At 37.6% G+C, this 20,710-nt stretch overlaps 1 protein-coding gene across 2 annotated transcripts in view; it reads left to right on the top strand.

Moving 5' to 3' along the window:
* RAP1GDS1 (Rap1 GTPase-GDP dissociation stimulator 1) overlaps window positions 1-20,710 on the top strand; it is a 102,726-nt gene that overhangs the window by 38,826 nt on the left and 43,190 nt on the right. For both annotated transcript variants that reach the window (XM_082316572.1, XM_082316571.1), the window contains exon 3: window positions 16,935-17,057. In XM_082316572.1, the coding sequence (XP_082172698.1) occupies window positions 16,935-17,057 (123 nt within the window). The remainder of the gene's footprint in view (window positions 1-16,934; window positions 17,058-20,710) is intronic.

Below are 20,710 nucleotides of genomic sequence, written 5' to 3'. Positions count from 1 at the left end.
ATAAAATATTTGGCTTTTAGATCAACCCATTTTTTTGAAGACACTGAATCATTTTTCTTATGGGTTTGTTTATAAGGTATATCCAATAATTTAATCCAACTTCCAATTGGATTTGGTATTTCCAGTACTTTTAAGTCTAATGCTTAAATGATAAGTACTAAAAAGAAGATGGTAGGAAAAGTGACAAAGTACTTAGTGTAAATAACAGTTTACCATTTTGCCTATAAAGGTCACATAGCTATGTCACAGAACAAGTTCGGCACATGCAAAATAATTTTGACTAACATACAGCAAACTTACCGATGCTTCCTTGCAACCAGATTACTCTCTTCCATCTCAGTCTAGGGCTTTGCTCTTCCTTCCAAAATCTTTTCTTTTCTAGTCTTGTAGCTGCCAGATCGGATAAGCAGATTATTTGGATTTTGACCTCTCTCTTTTGGGTAGTTTTAGAAAATTTAGTTATAATCCCTCCACCATTTACCATGTTCTTTGCGTGTAAGTCAGTAACATGAATATAACCCTGCTGAGCTGCCATATGATATACATCTCCACATATTTTCAGTTGCCCAAGACTGAGGGCAACTAAAATAACTCACTGAAAATTAGATGGGTTAGGTGGGGCAGGTTTTTCAACAGCTTGCTGGTGATTTAGAAGCCTGTATATCAGTTCTCTTTCAAGTGAATTAGACACTTCTATACCTAAGTTTTGCTGAGTCTCTCTGGACAACAGGCTTTAGTTCTCAGGATAGCCTGATGATTTGGAAAAAAAAAAATCCTCATAGAAGACAGGTTTCTGTTTTGGAATAAATTTGTGAGAACAGCATTACATTCAAAAGACTTCAGAAATTCTGAGGTAAATTGCATGTAATAGATTGATTCAACAAGTAGATATAGAATCAGCTTTCTAAACACTGCAGTCTCTGAGTTATTATTGGGCTACCAGTATATTATGACTGTCCTTCCTTTGACCAAACCACCAACAAATGTCCTTTCTCATAGTTCTCATCCAACCAGTTAACATCTTAATATGGATTTTGTTTATTGATTGATTGATTGATTTTTAGTTACAGTGGGTATTGTCATATATATGATATCATATAGATATGGGATACACACTATACCTCTGTGTCAGTGTATAAATTATTATAATAATTAGAAATCAGATTGTTTATATAAAACTACAAGCTAATTGTAACACAGAAATAATTTAAATAAGATTTCTCAAATAATTCCGCTCTCCTTTTGTGTATTCCCATGTGTATAATTATATTAATGAACTATACATTCTGATTATAGTTCAGTAAATCATCATATTAGAGTAACGCTAGAAAAATAAGCCATGGAAGGAATGGAGTTTATTTTAAGAGAATTTTATAGGACTATGATTTCATTGGGAGTGCATGGTGGTATCGTAAGTCACAGAACTTAAAGTTTCATTCACTTCATTAAGACTTGGAGATAAAAATGTTATTTTATCTTATATAAAATTTGGTATATTACTAATACACTAATGCAACCCACTCCCAAAACAGCCAAAACCGGCAGTTAAACCCAGTATTAATACAACATTGAGATTTTTAACAAAGGAAGTAATCATTTCCACGACTTCAACTTGGGCATATTGCATGTACCTATGAATGTTTCAGAGAGCATTACACTGCTTTTAATTGCTAACTGCAGGCATGCAGCATAGGGTTGTGGTTGCTGCAGAAACATAAGTTAAATTCCTTAGTCTCTAACAGTACAGTGACAATTATAGTTCCATTTACTTTGCATACAATCTTTTCATTATGTTAAAACATTACAAACTACTTTCTTCCCATATTGTCTACCGTATAGAAAGTGATGGCAAAGTTATGATGAATATTGTAGCTTTTAATTTCTTTTTATGTAATCTGATGCTTTTTCTTTTGTTTTCCACACTCCTTCTGCCAGCTGATCTTTTGATAATCCCAGACAGGCTGTAGTGCCCTGGAACTTGATACCTCCTGTCTGGGTTTACGAGCCATTCTGCCATTTGTCACACCAATCAAATTAAGGTGTGTGCACACACACGTGCTGTACTACCCAAGGGCGAATCAGATAGTTTGCTGAATGTGATAACTGCTGGTAAATATTTGGCAAGCCAAATTCAAATGGTTTTTAGCTACTATTTGCCTAGAGAGATAGGTGTATAGCCCTTCGCATCTGAGACCCATCTGAGACCCGGGTCTGAAAATCCTGCACTGATGGTTTCTTTAGGAGGCATTGTTTGCAGAGATGTATGCTCCTGTTTATGCAGATATTTTAGTTCTGATCTGTCACCAGCATTTCCAGCTGAGGCCAGTCATATATGGACTAGCTTGAGGTACTAGATAAAACTGAGGACTTAGGATGAAAGAGGCAACAGTGACAGAGGAATGAGATATAAGCATGCATTAGAAATGCTTTAGAATAATAAGAACATACCTCGTTTTGTGTGGACTTCCTTCAGCATTCCCAGTGAAGTCAACTGGTGTAGCTGGGGACTTTGCACCCATAAGGCCTGCAGTAATGAAGACATGCAATAACATTAGTCTAGATTCTCAGCTAATGTAAATCAGCACATCTCCTTGCACCTCTATGGATCTACCTCATTCACATAAGCAGAGATTCTGTCCACCTTACTTCTGAAAGGAAAACACGAATATTTGATCTCTCTCTCCACTCGCCAGTGTTCGCCATCACTAGTTTGCTAAACTTTCCATAATTTAGATTTTTAAAATAAGGCTGTGGTGCATGATCCATAAGCAATGTTAGCAACACAGTCAGCCATGCACTGAATGAAATACTGGCTTCTACTGAATCAAGAGGTGAAATTCATATATTGCATGTGTTTTCTTTTAAAAACTGTATCTTAAAACAAGTGACTCCATTTGCTGCTCCATAGAATTTGGATTCTTTCCATATAGACATACTTTCATGTGTTACTGTCAAGAAAGAATTTTGCTGATCTGGAAGCACACTGTTTACAGTAATATGAAGTGTAGAATGATCATAGCAATCAGAAAAGGCAAAACCCAAGGAATTACTTTGTCAAAGAATATGATTCTGAGGTTCTGCAGCTTTTTTTGATTCAGCTTAAAAAAAACCCTGAGATGAACAGTGCATTGCAAAATGAAATTTAATTTTGTGTTTAATATGTCAGAATTTCTTACATTATAATTTGAGACTTTTTATAAACAGGGGTCATTTTCTTCCCCACCCCCCAAAAAATGGGCTAGAGTAATAAACAGCTTAACTTGTAGCTGCTTTATAATAATGTGTGTAAAGAAGAAAAGAACTGAAGTCTGCAAAAAAATCCACAGGAGGAATCTGGGGGAAGGAGAGCTCTGGTAGGTGAATCTGGATGCATTTTTCTCAGAGAAATGCAGTTGTGTCAGCTCCCTGTGCTCAATGCAGAAGGGTGAGCAAGTTCCCTCCCCCTGAGCTTCAGGCTGCCCTCTGACCAACACACAAATGTTGCATACTTGTCTGCAGTCCACAGCCATCTACCTTGAGGTATTAGCCATTGTTACGAAAGCTGTATATTTGCTTTGACATTTTTCGCTAAGCTTCTGTCATATTTAGCAACTTTGGAATTCAAGGGTATTTTGTCGGTTTTTTTTTAATGACAACTTGCAGAGGAACATTCTCTGAAATCTCATTCTTCCCCTACATACAAGTGGTACTGAAAGTTATACTAAAGATGCAAGGGAAGCATATTTGCTTTCCTGACCAGCAGAAATTCTCAGTGCAAATACTGTAGAAAAAGGACAGTCTTAAACACTAGCTCCAGTGGCATCATTAGACTTGGTATATTACTGAATTTTATTATTTTTTTAAATAATAAAAAACAGCTGAATGATACAAACTCAAGTTACTTTCTATTTTGGAACCAAAACCTATCTTGTGAAAAAGAAAACAATTATTCGTTTCAAGAGTTTTGTTCTAAAAGTGCAATGTTACATGTTTTACTATCGTAATTCAAAGAACATAGTAGTTAGAACTGAACCAGTTATATGTAGAAAAAGATCTGTGAGACAATGGATACAACTTCATCCATTTATGATTTTATTGGCTCAGATATTTTCAGTTTAAGCCTTAATCAATGGCAGGCTAAACTAACAGAGAAAAATATGATAGCTTAACATATGCTTTGCAGCTTGGAATCTATTTTTTAAAAAAACTTGTCAAAAGAATGAGTAAAACACTTATGCACTGGAGAAAAGTATTTTGAAAGATCATATGCTTACATTTCTGGAAACAAGCAGTAAATGCTTTATTTTTTATCTCACACCCAAAGAAAAATATGGCTATGTACTATTGGATTTTGGGAACAATAGGTTGATTGTATTGTATAGGGAAATACAATAGAAAACAATATTGGCCATCATTTTATATCAACATATACAGATTTGTACCTATTAAGAGCCATCTTATAAATATTGTGGCTATGAAAAAAGTGCAGCTATCCTAAGATCCTCAAATAGAGGTTCACGAGAAAGGACTGCCTGAGAAAAAGAAAACAAGAAGGAAATAGAGGTTTTCTTTTGAACCACAGGCCTTCTGGGACAAAATTATTGCAGTAACAAAAAAAAATAAATGTTATTGCTAGTCCAGACATGCTTCATTTCAGATACGAGAGGCTATAACAGACATAAATAACCCAGTTTTGACAGATGAGAAATCTGAAAATCTGCTGAGAACGTTATTTTTGGCTCTGATATACTCAGTGTAAGAGGCTGAAAATGCCCACTAATCCCAGCCTTCAGCACCTGGCTCTGAAAAATGCCTGACATGTAATTGAAGTGCAAAGGTTAGCATATGCATTTGAAACATCTTTTTACATATACTTTTTGGGAGGCTAAGAGTATGTGTTTACAAGTTTGTGTGTAAAAATGGTTAAGCAAAATCACACCAATAGAGATAAGTTTAAGTGACAGGGCAGGGCCCGAATTTTGAAAGGGATTTAGAAATTTTGGAAAGCTCTTACAGTTCAAAGAAGAAGGTTTAAAATAACGCACGTTACCTTGAAGATGTGGTTGGCTAAGATGCCCTGTTTTCTATTTGTTGAGCTATGCTGATACCTGGTAACTCAAGGAACCATCAGATGACACATGAAAATTTTAAATTCATTTTTGAAAGTGGAAAGTTCAGCATTATTCTAAGGCTTCTTTGGCATGTCATTTTTCTCCCCATAATGAATGCAGTTTCTTTATGCTATTTTGTTTTGCCATAAAACATATTTTGGCTATATACTGTAGCCATGTTTTGTTTTGTTTTGAATATACTCACTGTGTTGTATCAAAGAAAATAACCTTATGTTACAAACTTCCTGGGCAACTGCTAGCAAACCTTTGCCATCACTTCCTGCTGTTTCAGCTTTATGCTGTTGAGATCATGAGCTCAGCCCTCCTACCTAAAGTTTCAGTTCAGGTTTTCTCTTGAAAATCACCAGTGGGTTTTCTGAAACACGATGGTTCCTACTTGATGGCATCACAGAGGAGGATGTGTTAGCATCTGGAGTGCTTAAGAAAATGTTGGATTTCTGCAGAGGCTGCAGATTTCTCACATTCCTTTATCAGTGATGAAATTTTCCATCCAATGCCCTGAATCTTCTGTAGGCACTTGCTTTCAAAGTCATCTAGTTTCCTGTCTTTAATGTTTTGGTGGATTTCCAGTTCTCACAACCATATGTTAACACAGAGGTTATATTTGAGTTGGAAATTCTTTATTTTATTCTGTTCTTTATAGCTATGGCTTCCATATGATGTTGAATTTAGTTAATACTCATGCTCTTCCTATACTTGATGTTCCTTTTTCTGATCTTCGCTGGCCATAGAAGATGGAACAATTTGTCTACTAGAGCAGAAAAATCAAGGAGAATTTAGAGATAAAATTTTGTAATTGTTAAATTCAGGGCTCAACTAACAAAAAAACCCCTGCTTCTCTGAAATTTTTAAATGTATTATTGTCGCTATTAATGCCTTTGATTTATGAAAAAAATTAGAGCTTTACCTATTTTTATCTATTTTCTTTTTGGACATTTTTGACAGTTCAGTGTACATACTCATTTATTCATTGCAGAGTCAAGTAAGTGGCTATCTGCTTAACTTTTAGCACGAGTGCGCCATCTAATTTCAGCGAAATCTTGTACCTCTTTAGTACACACAGGATTAAGCAACTGTCATTTCATCTTTTGTTTCCATGATCCTCTAACACATTAGTATGAAAGACAAGACACGCTACCCTGCCACCCCAAACACAGAAAAAATTAAGTTGTAGAACCTTTTGTCATAGCAGAGTTATTCTAAGGTATAAACATTACCTGAAATCACTTTCATTTTTTCTCATTGGCTAGATGTTTTAAGCTTACTCCTTTCCCTTTCTGAAGCACAGAGAAAAAAACTCCACATTTCACAGCTTGCTCAAGCAAACCTGTCCTTAAACATCACCAACCTAACCCTTCTCTGTTTTGAAAAGACCGTTTGAGCAGAATAAGAGTAAAATGAGGTGACAATCATTTCATGTGGATTGTGACCACGTAACAGTGCTTTCATGATACTGAATGCTTGCCCAGCGTTATAGCTTAAAACAAAATAGTAATCGTCTGTAGGCTCTATTCTGACCTTCACATGTAGGATTAACTTTTGGCTACTGTTGTTTCAGATAATTAAAAAAAGAACACTCAGCATCCCCACAGATTTAATGCACATTACAAACAAGTAAGCTGTAACAACACAAGCCAGTGCACAAGCACATCAAGGTAGCATGGCACAAGCAAGTGGGTAGACAATGATACCAATTGGATCAGTGGCCTATTAAACCAACTGGTAACTAGTAGAATTAAGTCCAATGACAAATAGCATTTCCCTGCGGTCTTATTCCTGTTTGATCTTTAGCATCTCCCTTTCTTCTTAGCAGCAGTCTCTCTTCCAGGTGGATTTTTGATCCTCCTCAGATCTGCCCTCCAACGATCCTTAGTATATGTCACCCACCTATGATCTTAGAAGGAGGAGGCGGCCACCCATGGATGTGTACTCAGACACAGAAGACACATGCATGTTAGTCCTGATACGCAAGTGTCCCAGCCTGAACATTCAAACAAGCAACAGACATTTATGGTGTATATCCATGAAAAGGAAACATGCAGATGAAATCTAGAACATCCTCCTCCAAAAAGACAAAACCAAAACAGTATTATTGCTAATTGTCTCCTGAAATCTATAGTTATCTGCTGAGATTAAAGTATTCTTTCAGAAGATGGTGGCCTTAGCCCATGACAAAGATTCTACTACTTTATTATTCCTGGTTTGTCTTGGAAACTACAAAAATATTAAGAGTAGCACTGAGCTACCTATAGTACCTTGTACAACTCGTTTTCTTTGCATACTGGAGACATGAACTGGCGTCTGTTTAGCAACTGTTAAATCTTGATCCAGCTTCTTTGGACTTCAGTGGTGCAGGGATAATGTATTTAATGTCTACTCAAACCAAGGAAGGGAGAGGGAATAGAAATGAAAAAGGAATAAATGAAACTAAGTGAGTGAATAACAAGGAACAAAGTAGTGCACAAGATTTTTTTAGAGGAAGGAGAGAAATGGAAGAAGGGAGGAACGGATTTAAAGGTAACAGTTTTGAAAGAAAACAAGCTAAATTCAGGTACCTAAGTGGCAATAAATGCCATAACTTCATAATTCCCACTGCCTTCTACAACAGCTGCTTATGCTCAGAATCTGTATTGATTTAGCTCAGTATGTTACTGCAGCACACATTTAGAGCACAAAGTAAAATTAGTAAAAGAAATATAAAGAAAGGTCCTGATTCTGCCAACATTTACATATATTCTTACTTTTAAGGACATAGATTCTTGCATTCTTGTAGTCCCACCGAGCTCAAGAGGTATATTTGCATGTATAAAGCTATATACATAGCGAAGCATTTGCATGTTCAGAGCCAAACTATGTACAGCCTCTTTTAGCAATTCCTTTGTTTTGGGTCACCATCAGTCTTGATTCTTATATGACAGTAGGTGTCAAGGAAAGTGTTCTTTCTTCAAAGGTGTATTTCCATTTTGTTTCTTAGTACACTATCTTTGCTGAGTGTCATATAAACCTGTTTTTCTCGATGAGAGCTATAAAGCTATAAAATTGAAGGAAAAAGTATGACATAAGCATTTAGCTTTTGCCATTGAATTATGTTCTACAACATCTATATTAGTAGAAAATAATATAACATTTAACATAATTGGGAATATTTTGCATGACCAAAAATCATTTTGATTGGCTTATATGCATAAAATCAAGTCTTATGTCCACATAAATGGTGATAATGGATTACAGAGAAAAAAATTTTTGACGGGAGCATTTTCATATAGAGAGATAATTTTGGCGACAAAATAAAGACAGTACATAAAACCCCGAGGAAGATTTTATATTCTGCTGCTAGGGAAGGCTTAGGCTTGTTTTTGCACTAGCAAGGATGGAAACCATCTTCGTACGGATGCAGTTTCTACCGGCTAAAACATTCCTTTGTTACAATACCTTACACCACGTCCCTCAGAAAGTAATATTACCAACAAAACAGACTTTTATTATTTTTGTAGCTTTGGGCACTATAGCTGCATCAGCAGTAAGGGTCTGCTGGTAGGAAGCTGTCAGACCAAAAGCCTGCATCTTAGACCACCGTACTCATACAAGCAAGAATTTCTAGTCTGCCTCTGATGCAGATAATCTCTTGTAGCAGAGCCAGAGGTTCAAATTGAATTGGGCCAGCTCAGCCAATTAAGCTTATTGCAGTCCATTAAGTTTACCTGAGAAGATTTCTAGTCAAATGCCTTTCTGAAAGTTGGGAATCCTGATGGATATTTTGTAAGAGGAGTTTTGGCTCAAATACTGTGTTATAAAGCATTCCTTCTTTTTGCTGAAGAAGGATGTGTGTTGCATCTTAGCTCATGAAGCTGATGCCTTTTCATGGTACTGTATACACATAATTCAGAAATGTTTCATCATAAATGCTGTATATAATATATTATTACCTATTTAATTGGAACATACTAAATCAAGGTGACTGCTTTTTATTGGACTGTCTCCCAGTAAACTGGCGTACCCTAATGATACTGAATGGTAATCACTGCTGCTTAGTGGGATTATATTTTACATAAATTCCTCTTAATAGCGATGTATTTATTTGGTGCCACATAGTTAAATGATGTTTATCCAAGTGTTAAATTCCAAGTGCTATTCATTGAATACACAATGTGCCAAATAAAGATTAAATATTATATATTTTTTCTTCGCAGAAGGCATCAGTGAATAGCAGTTCCAGATAACAGAATTGACAAATTTCTTTTTATATTGCATTTTTCAAATGCAATATAGAAGCAAAGGAAAAGGCATGCTTTTTACAAAAGATTGTATTTAGAGATCATGTAATTCACAATTTCAGGTTTAAAATTTCATTCTTAGTTTTGTCCCAGTCCCTTATGACTTACAAACGTGATCTTTTTTAGGTTAGCTTTTCCTTAAGCTACTTTGGTAGCAAAACTTTTAAAAAACATCAGTAGCTAAAAAATTCCTTTGTATGTAGACGTACTCTTCCAATAAGCACTGGGCAGCATTTTACAGCAAGTGTTTCAGCTTGCTTGAAAGCACTCTTAAGAGATTACTTAAAAGGAATATGAAAGATTTCCTGCATATATAATGCTCAGCTTTCAAATCTGATTTGATTTTTAAACTAAATTGAATTTGGAAAAAGGATTTTATGCTATGGGCTTAGTATTTCTGTTACACAGATTGAAAAACTAAAGCATGAGGATAATTAAGGCTTTACCCAGGGTCCTGTAATAAGTCCAGTTAGTACAAGTAACAGAGGAGGCAGATTAAAATGACCACACAGGCTGAGTATAAAACACGAAGATGCTAGTGGATGACATTTGTACTAAGATGCCAGACAACGAACTTGGCAGGTGAGACACTAATATCAAACTCTTTCAGCAACTGTGCTACCGAAGTGGTTACCTCCTGCAGAGGGTGAGTCAGAAAGGGGGAGCGGGGGAACTAACAGCTCAGCTAAATCCACCAAACTATGCATCAGGGCTCTAAACTAGATCCAGTTCAGGAATTCAGGGGTTCTGAGCTGCCTAACTTGAATATTCTGCCTTGTGCTGTGACATATCTGTGGAAGTATTGATGTGCATATTTCTTCATTGAAGGCAAAGCTGGCATGTATTTGTATTAACTTACTTCATTGGTACCTGCAACAGGCTATTCAAGGGGTGGGTCTCATCCAGAAATTCACTTGTATTCTCTGTATATAGCTTGTGGAGAATTTAATCAGTGGGAATCATGCAGCTAGCTGGTTGATGAATCTGCCTCTCCATCTGTCCTTCCTTCCTTGTTAGAGCTGAGATTTTAATTACAAACATCTGTGTACTATCTCTGTTTCTTCATTAAAAATAGGAATTGAAGTTGCCCTGTTGCTGCTGGCAGAGACAGAACAGAGCAAACACCACGATGGAAACATTCACACAGCTAAGGGAAAGTCCTCCCTCCCTGCCTCTTAGGGGTCTAGTTTGAAGGATAGGTGAGCAAGCAGATTGTATTTGTAGGGATTTCCCCATGTGAGCAGGAGCATGCCAAAAGGAGGGTATATTTATACGTTCATTTCTATATATAAATTAGAGGATTTTTTTTTTTTTCTGTAAAAACAAGTCTTGATAATTGGAACAGTCTTTTTGGCTTAGGTATGTTAAGCAAAAGCCTCCTTATCAGTGGTGCCTTCTTTGTTGCATGAGGGCACATAATTTGTTTCACTGAGGTTCTTTACAACCCTCTTTTTCTGCTCTTATAGTCAGACTAAAATCTCCATTTTGTGGCTTGGAAAATACAGTAGGAGTCTATGGAGAGAGAGAGACAATGCTTCTTGAAGGAGGCCATATATGGAGAGAACATCAATGCTTGCTCTTGGTCACGTGAACCTTTTTTACTGTGGTGGTTAGGAGGATGTGCCAGTTAGAAAGATATCCCTTGCTCCCTTCATTCTCCTCTCTTCTGCCTTCTGAAAGAACAGATGGAAGGTTCCTTTCATGATATACATGGCTCATCATTATTTATTCATGTGTTCATCTTTCTCTTTCTGATGAGAGTACATGTAGGAGGAACATTATAAAGCCAAGGTAATTTTCTGCAGTAGTTTCAGGAGGTTTATAAAACATCTTTGCAGATATATTTTTCAAAAGAGTACATTGCAAACACGGTTGGCTTAATAAAGAGGACACTCACGAAGCTGCTCATTTACAGTTCTGTGGTGTGCCTCATTTCTCATGTAAAGCTCCACAACATCAGAATTATTGCAGTGCTAGCCTTCACTACTGTTGGGTTACATCTAATAGTGTAACTTAAACTCATTGTTCATAGAGAACAGGAATGGTGAACCTATAGTTTTCTTCTGCTAGCAAGGGCAAAGTAGTAGCACTTCTGACAGATGTGCCTTGCCTTTGCCTTCCCTTCCCTTCCCCCTCCCTGCCTTTTCTTTCACTTGAAGGTGGACGAAATGATGCAGAGAAGAAAAAAGAGAGACTAGAGAGGAGTGAAATTTCACAGGAAATAGAGCTGAGAGGGGAGAGAGTGTAGAATTTAATTTGAGACACTGACTGGATTTTTTTCCTGTAGTGATTTCTGCTACTTAATTAAGCAGTCTGATAGCCATGGTGCTCAGCATTCCAGCTCTGATCTATGGCATTAAAGAATTTCCTGCCCACACCCTTTATTATTCTGACTTCAGGCACTGCAAAAACCATGAAAAGCAAGGATATTGACATTTTAATCACCTAGCTATGACATTAATAAGATTTTGGCACTATGTGATCTAACGTACCCTTTGTCTTGATATCTAGTGATATAAAGAGACATCTAAAGCTGCAGGTTTAACCTTAGAGGTTTTTTCCCCCAATTATGCTGCCATCGCACATCACTGTATTATATTGTGTGCAAAAGGGCTATTTCTAAAGCAGCGTTATTACAGTCCTGCAGTTTCTTTGCTTCAAGATAGGGGCCTGTGGGTGCTCTACGGGTGGGTTGGTGCATGCAGACTGAAAATCAGGCTTTAAAAGAAAGCATTTGAAATCTGGACATCACGTATAGCAAAAGATTTTGAGGTGTGGCATCCTAATGTCAGGCTACCTAGATTGTTAGGTTTCCTTAAGAGACAAATTGAACAGATTTGAAAGGGGATGCAATTCTGCTAAAGGAGTTAAAATGGTAAGCATAAGCCAACTTTTTAGCATGTGATTAACATTGACTATAATTTCCTTTTTCTTCATTATGGAAAGCATGGAAGGAGATTACATGGTGGAGATTTTGTCTAGATCCTTCTTGCTCCTAGAGAAACTTTTGGTTTTACTTGCTCCAACTATAATTGACAATACATTGAAATAGCAATTCAAAAGACAACAACTGAAATAAGTTTTCAAAATAATTTAGCCTCTAATAATTTACTAGGAAGCCTAGAATGAAACTAGCATGCAGCAGATTCATATCCTTAACAAATAATACCTCTTTCGTGCATACACACAAAGGCAGGAAGCCAGGCAGGCCTTCTCCGGCCTCTGAAGAGAACAAATAAAGGCAAGAATTGAGGGTTCCCTATGCTAAAGCCATTAGCACTTTCTTATTATCAGTAAACCCCAAACTATTTCTCCTATGCCCAGGCAGTGGTATGAGCACCAGCCCTTTGGCAACATTGGTGTGTGATCTTAGGTTCTGCAGAAGGAAAACCAAATCATGGTTTTTACAATCACAGTGAAAATACTGCTACAGAAACATGGCCCTTCATTGTCCTCTCCACACAGACCTTCCTCCATTTCTGTTCTGGTCTACGTCCCTTTGCCTTTTGTGCATTTATACAGTACTTGTGTTATATGAAGCTGAGCAAAAAAGAGACAGAGGTGCATGGGCTTTAATGGGTGGGCAGTCTAAATCCATGCATCCTGAAGCCCCTGCCCTAACAACCATGCCACACTCTAGTTGCAAGTGGAAAAAACAAAGGAGAAGAAAATCTTGGCTTGATTTAGGGCAGTTATTTGCTTTTCAGTGCTGTCTGCAGCTGCAGTCCCCTCCTACCACAGTTACACCTTCAGTGCATCCTGCAGAACAGGGTCTAGAACTGCACACTTACATGTGCACAGAGTCACACACAAGACTCTTAGCTCATGTTTTGCAATTGTCCCATTTGGGCACTTCTAAGAAACAGCCAAACTGCTTACCTACCACTGTGCTGAAATCATCTTCAAAACTTCCAACTTGGTATTTTCTTCTACAGCCATGTATTTCAACACTTACTGCTTGAACTGTGTGTACAGGTGACTCCTCAGACAAGTGAAGCGTGGCTGAAGATCTTTGTTTGGACTTCCCAATTTCCACAGGGCAGCCCTGTGCATAATTTGCCTGTTAAGCCCTCCTACTTTAAAAGAATATTAAAAAATACTGAGCAAAAATGCTAGATTGAACAAGGCAATTATATATAAGACATCTCATTCCAATTAAAATACCCTTCCTTGTGCAAGCATTTCAAAAGACCACCAAAAAGATTGATTTTCTATAACTAAAATGTGTGCCAATTACATATGGCTTAAGAAATTAATTTGTATATTTCAGCACATTCTTTTTTTTTCCACCTTCTTTATTAAAACTTTAATGTGATGAACACAGAATCCCTGAAAAAAAATGGATTTATTCTGCAGATACAAACCACGACAATTTAGAGTAATGTGCACGAAGATGTAACAGTGATTTTATTGGCACGTTCCCTTAGGATGCCTTATATGGAGGATGTACTATAAACTACCTGCAAGGGTTTAATGTCATACTATCATATCTCTATTTTGACACTGGATTAATTTGTGTATTACACCAAATGTAAATTGTAAATGTTCTGCAGAGGAAGAGCAGGGCTTGGGTAGGCTTGGAGCAGACAAGCTGAAGTGCCCCATGACATTTTTTACATTCAAGGCAATTACTTTTTACTGGCAAAAATGCCTCAGAGAACACTGTGGGCTGCATAGTTAGTAGCTATTCTTCTGCCTGATGCCAGAGTAACGTGCTTTTCCCCACAAACAATTATGCTTGAGCACTGACTCAGGGCAGATGAGAGGTAGGGGTGTCCCTGCCCAGTGATAGGAGAGGTACACTCACTGCTGGTCAAATTAATCAGTCTTCCCTCTTGTGTGGTTAGCAAAAGTTTGACACTGGTACTCAGCCTGGGTAACAAGAACCAGTGGGATATTGGTTTGAAGGAGAGAGTATACACAGGTGTGCCTCCTGTACTGCTTAAGAGTAAGAAAAAATTAATGGTCTGTTTTCATCTATGTGATCCCAGCTAGCCAATTTCCCAATTTCCAACAGGTCTGTTAAGCCCTGTACTTTTATTGGTGCTCACTTGCTTATCTTAATAGAATAAATCAGTGCATATCTGCTACACACAACTGGCCTGGAGAAGCATTTAATTTTATTTTCTGACTTCTTGCAGGATATATTTTGCTCTATTTATGTAATTTATGCTTTGCACAGTAATGAGTCCATCAAACTACAGATCATAAAAATAAGACTGGATACTATATATCTCAGCAGCATGGCAGGAGAAAATGCATTAACGTCTCCTGCCTACTAATACAGGTTCACAGATATCTGCATTTTCAATTTTGAATTCTGTACTTTCAGTTTTGAACTTAAGGGAGAAGGAGGATCTCTTCTTTAATAGACAGCTAAGATGTCTGGACCAGTCTTTAGTCCTGATATAATTTTCTCTGAATTCAAACTTTTCTTTCATCTGTATATATCCACAGGAGAATATATCTACTAAGTATATGCTATATGTCAGAACTTATAAAAGCTTCCAAATAAGCCATAAGCTCCTTTACATTATACTTTCTGAGAGGGTTTCTCAGTGCATTTCAAAAATTGCAGTTAACTAGGTTGCAAACAGGTTAATAAAAATTAGCACTTATTATGCATGATATGTTGAAATTAATAAATCTTAATTTTATACCTAATCTGCTTGTAATCAGATGTCATCACTGACATACTGCAGATGAGTAGTCCATCCTAGCCAGTTCCCAAGATGGAATTGAATACAGAAAGACAGAGGCATAACTGCAATCCAGACTTGAAGTTCTCTCCTTTTAGTCCATTTTCTGTCACCTAGACATCACTGGCTCCCAGCCACTGAACCATGTAGGTACTGTATGTGAGCCACAAAACCCACGTTAGTCATCTCTGCCAGGCTTATGCTGGCTTCTGTTCAGGGTCAGCTCGAGTGGATCTCTCCTGCCCTTGGAGGCAGCAGGGGTTGTCCTGGAGCTGCCACAAGTCAAAAATCAATTGCAGCCTTGAGAACGGGAAAAGGGAGGAGGAGGAGGAGAGAGGAGGTGGTGAGCCCAGTGACATCATTACCATTTCACAGGTGAATCACAGCTGAAGAGTGGTTGCAAACTGCTGCTCTAGAAGACTAGCTAGTTGTGGTGCACAAAATACGCATTTACTTGTTTAGGGGGAAAACAGAGAGAGTTGTCTTGAAAAAACTATTGGATTAGTTTGAGTCTCCCCCTTTGCTGTTCAAGAGTATATAATATCCCTCCCTTTTCTCCCAGATTTGAAAGATACTATATAAAACCAAAATCCATTGATTACTACTATTGCTGCCTAGCCGACTGTCTTGATAGCTCTTACACCAGAGTAAGGGTGCTTCTAAGAAACCGCAGAAAGTGGTGGTCAAAGGCCTGTCTTCTCAACTCTGAGATGTCTACATCTGTTTCTCACCATCACTGGAAAGCTCTAGCGATTTTTTAAATTTTAACTTCCACTTACTGTAAAGCTTTTATTTTAAGTGATGTGAGGGGGGTTGTGCATGTTGTAGTGCTTAAAAATGCCCCTGTGAGACTGGGTTGTCGAACAACAGACTTGCATTCAGATGGATTTGTTTTGCTTTGCAAAAGTCATCAATTAGAGCATCTCACAGCCATCTTTGGAGAATGCAGCTTCCATTATGAATGGCTTAAGGAGTCATGCTGCTTTCTAAAGTGATAGCTGCCATCTAATTGTATTGTATGTCACACTAATATTTGTCTCAAATATGCCATTGTTCGAAAGCATTAGCAAAATATGTTTTAGCATCTAGTACCTTATCTTTAATTGCAGTTGAATCAAAGTTAATTTTCAGTTTGTTACAGAGCTGTTGGCCAGCAATGCTAGGTGGGGCCCTGTTATGGAGAAGCTGCACAATTCCTCTCTACTACAGGCAGAAAGAGGAGAAGTTTTGTCGCCAATCTTTGATCTCTACTACAAGAAACTCAGTGTTATTTTTCCCTTTCCCTTCTACTGAGACTGTACTGAAGCTAGTGTACCTTAGCAGAGTAACATAGAAGATATTCAAGCTGAGTGTAAGATGAATCTAGACTAGGATCCACTTAGCTCTCCCTCTTCTCCAGTTTCTGACTCCTACACTGCATTAAGCTGTGCCCTCAGCTGTAAGGACTTCCCCCAGTCATTCCTTGAATGTTTCCAATAATTCACCATTTCAGAGTAGCATTCCTTGATTTTTACATAGTATTTTAGGATGCTGCATATCACTCCTCGACCATTTCTACCATTCTCTCCAGTAGTTTCCCTATATATGCATGAGTATGTATCTGTATTTACTTATATAACATAGAGTCACCTTATAAAGGTCAATTGATTAGGAATGGCAAAGTATTAAGTTCTATGAGCACATCATATAAAATAAATATGATCACTGAAATAGCAGTTGGCTTCTTATATGGGAAAATAAGTACTTTAATAATTACCTTTAAGAAGACTTAACTTCCCTTCTCCTTTTCTTTCTTTTCTTCCCCAAAGCAAGCTGATGCACAAGTCATTTTTGTGTGATGTATTTTTCAGATACGGAGACAAGTGAAAAAATCCAGAAAAGTGGAGTTCTTCAGGTGTTTGCGAGTCTGTTGACGCCACAATCTTCCTGCACAGCAAAAGTAGCTAACATCATAGCAGAAGTAGCCAGAAATGGTGAGGTTTTCTACAAGAACTTTTCTGCTGGAACATCTTCAGTTTTTCACCTCACTTGTCAGTATGTTTTACTTCATTTATGTTTTCATTTTGTAGATTAGACACCTTTCATATCCCTCCCTTTCACTCTTTGTTTTTGTTTTGTCAAATTTTGTTTCTCTACTTTTTAATACAATCAAAACAGCATTTGGCTGATGGAATTTTTTAGTCATTACTTTGATGCTATTTAGTTTTTAAGAAATCAATCGTATAATTTATTGGGCAGAAGTAGCATGCCTCTGGCTTTATGAAGGGCATATATTAAAAAAATATGTGCATCTTTTGTGCATCCAATTACACATGTAGTTACAACAGTAGTATGTATACAGGTGGTTAAGGGATAGTAGATTGTTTCTTTGGTCTATTTGTGATAACATTATTACCATTATGAGTCCTTTGATACGACACCAAAACCAGTTACTCCTACCTAAAGAGCATTATATGTGTTAGAGCAAGAGCCCAAGATCCCAAATGAGAATCGGGGTCCATTTTGGTATGTATTATATACATACAGTCACATAATGTAGGAGATAATCTGAAACTATTTAAATGTTTTTTCTTTAGAAAGAATTATCTTAAAGCTCACCCAATACCCTGCATGCCTTGAGCTCAAAAAAATGGCCTCATATCTGCAGGCAGGCGTTACTGGCAGACACTGTGACAAGGGTAGAGGAGGTTTGTGGCTGACTTTTCTCACTCATTGACTTGCTGCTGTCCCAGCCAAAGAGGCACAGATTGCATTTTGCACTTTCCTTCCCCAGAGGCCAGGCAGAGAAAAGTAGGATGCCTCTTAACTGCTGTCCGCATGCAGGCCTGGCAGCCATGTCTCTCTCCCTCTGTAAACTGTCGTGCTGATGCCTCTTCAGCGAAGGGGCTACGTTATTGCTGACTATTTCCACATTCCCTTCCCACCTTTTCTTTGGAATCACAATACTACAGCTTCTTACTGATAGCCCGTGTGACCTCCTCCACCTAATTCACTGATTTTGAGACAATGCTATATATGGATATTCAGAAACAACATTAACAAGAAAAGAAGATATACTTTGTTAGTTTTTAAGTTTTAAAATTATTTAGATAAATAGCCAGTAAAAAATGTAAACATAGAAATTCAAACTTAGAAATGTTTCAGAATGCTAGAGCTTCATGCAACCGTATCACATGCTTCTGCTGTACTTAATAAATTCATAATAAGTATATTTAGAATAGTGCAGTCAACTGCGTATCCCCACAGTTAGTCCTTTTAGCTCCTACCTCAGAAGGGGGAAAGCTAAGAATAAAAACAATGTTCACAATAGCTTAACTGATTACTATGTATTGTTTCCTGCAAGATTCTCTTACAGAGCATTTAGCCAGTATCTTTCAAATCTGAATTAATACATGAAATGTCTGAATAGTTGCTAATGTATCCTTTTCCCTGCCAGCTTTTACATTTGCTGTTATGAGTACACTCTTCAGAAGAACTGGCATTTTACCTGGTTCATCATACAAAATAGCTTTTGTCTTTTTCTTAGAGTTATTAGCAGGTGCAACTGGGATCTCTGGCAGCCAAGGTTAAAGTGAAGGTATTCAGAAATTATTTAAAGTGCCCAGTGCTTTCAAGACTGAGATGAGCTGGGTGTTTCTATTTGTATTCTAACTCTGTTGAAAGAGTTGCTTAAGCAGGATAGCAGGGAACACCTCATTTGAATTCTGTTGTTTTCTTTGTCCTCTGACATAAGAATACAAGTGTTTCATGCTTATATTGCACCTTTTTTCAACAAGCTTCAGGGCACTTTGCAAAATTTGTGTTATCAACATCCTACAGATAGTAGGCATTAAACCCAAGCAATTGAACTGATTTCCCTATGGTCGTGCCATGCAGCACTGGCAGAGCTGGGAGTAGTGTCTCTGACTCCAGGCTTTATTGATAGAAGAGCATCTTTTTCTTCCCCAGTTCTTGTTTTCCTTTCCCATTCCCCTCATTTGGTCCTACACGCACACACACATCTGGTCATATCAAATCTCTCTACTTGCCTTAGTGTTTTTGTCATGTTTCATCTCCTTTTCACCTCTTTGTGCTCTTACTCTATTTCACCTCTCCAGCTCACGTGATTCTTCCTCCTCCCAACACGAGCTCATGTTAGTCTCTCTCATTTTACATATCCAAACACACAAAACTCTCTAGTCGCTCTTGTCTTTCCAGCTACAGCCATTTCCCTTTCAACGGTGAGCATACTGAAGGCTCAGATGCACTTGCTACATGGAGCTTTTCTCCCCACTGTGGACCTTTTAAACCCTCTTCGGAGGCCTTTAGTCTCCTCTTCTTTGCCCGGTGTAGGAATGAGAACATCATCTTCACAATCTGTAATACTACAACACAATTACATTTCTCTTTCAAAATCTTGTCCTCCTTTGGTTTATTTTATGCTGCCCTCAATGGTTCTCCTCCTAACTTCTAAAGCAATTCTTCACTATTCCCTTCAAAGGATCTGCTTCATTTCCCTGCCAGGTTACTGCAAACCTTCTAAATGAATCTGTTCTTGATTACCTTCTCTTTCTTCTATTACTTCTGTGTAGTATCACCTGCAAATGTAGTTGCAGTTACCAAATTTTTGTTGCTGTCTCACAGATCTATTTTGCTATATATGGCACCATTTCTTTTACTTCTTGCCCTTACATGACCTTGATAAATACAAGTTTGCTCAGAGTATTGCCTAATTATTTTGTTGCTGAACGGGAAACTGAAAGCTTCTGCTCACTCCAAATGGAGGGAAGGTAGAGGAAGCATTTCTTACTCCTTTTCACCACATGAGCAAGAGCCTAAACATACAACAGAACAGACTGAGACCTCTCAGTCTTTTAGGAGAGAAGGAGTTTCATTTCCTGTCACAGACTAGGAGAAAAAAAAAAAACTCTGACTTTGATGATGTAGAGACTATGGTAAATTAGTGAGTGTAAAAGAAAGTGATGCAGGGAGAAGCTGAGGAACAGAGAAGAGGTTTTATAGGCAATTAAGAGAGGAAGAGGCTGAGAGGACAGAGAAGACAGGGAGGAATGTAATACATTTAGTAAATAAACATTGAGATGAAGATGAAAGTGGGTGATAACGAAATAAATAAAAAATTACAAGAACATGGCAAGACCAATTTTAAAGAACAGATGTATCTGATATTTGTTCTGTTCATGACGATGGACACCATCACCATTTATCACAGTATAGCATCTGCCTACAGTTTTAAAATGTTACAGTATCTTAGGAAGGTGGGTCAATTGTGCTGACTACAATCTTCTGTTGGACCTGTGCAAGTGTATAGGTATTGCTGATTCTGCTTCATCTGCTTGTTGATATATCAAAGTTTATCATCAAGTGAGGATTGCTTACCTCTATGACAATTATTTCTTTAGCTAAAACAACACTGCAAGATTAACTACAAAAGATACAAGATTTTGTAGCTGCAGAAACATCAGAGAACATTGTAATAGGTGCAACAAAGGGAGTATTTAAGAAGATGAATTCATATTTCAAGCATTGTATGAAATCTTTGAGTGATTGGCATGAGGGGTTCTGTCAATCCAGAATCAGAAAAACTTTCTCATCTCTTTTTATGGGATTGTACACCCTGGTTCATTCT

The sequence above is a fragment of the Platalea leucorodia genome (assembly GCF_965183815.1).
Source record: "Platalea leucorodia genome assembly, chromosome: 6".
NCBI classification, from domain to species: domain Eukaryota; kingdom Metazoa; phylum Chordata; class Aves; order Pelecaniformes; family Threskiornithidae; genus Platalea; species Platalea leucorodia.
Note: the sequence above shows the minus strand (reverse complement) of the source record. Positions and strands in the feature narration are given on the sequence as shown.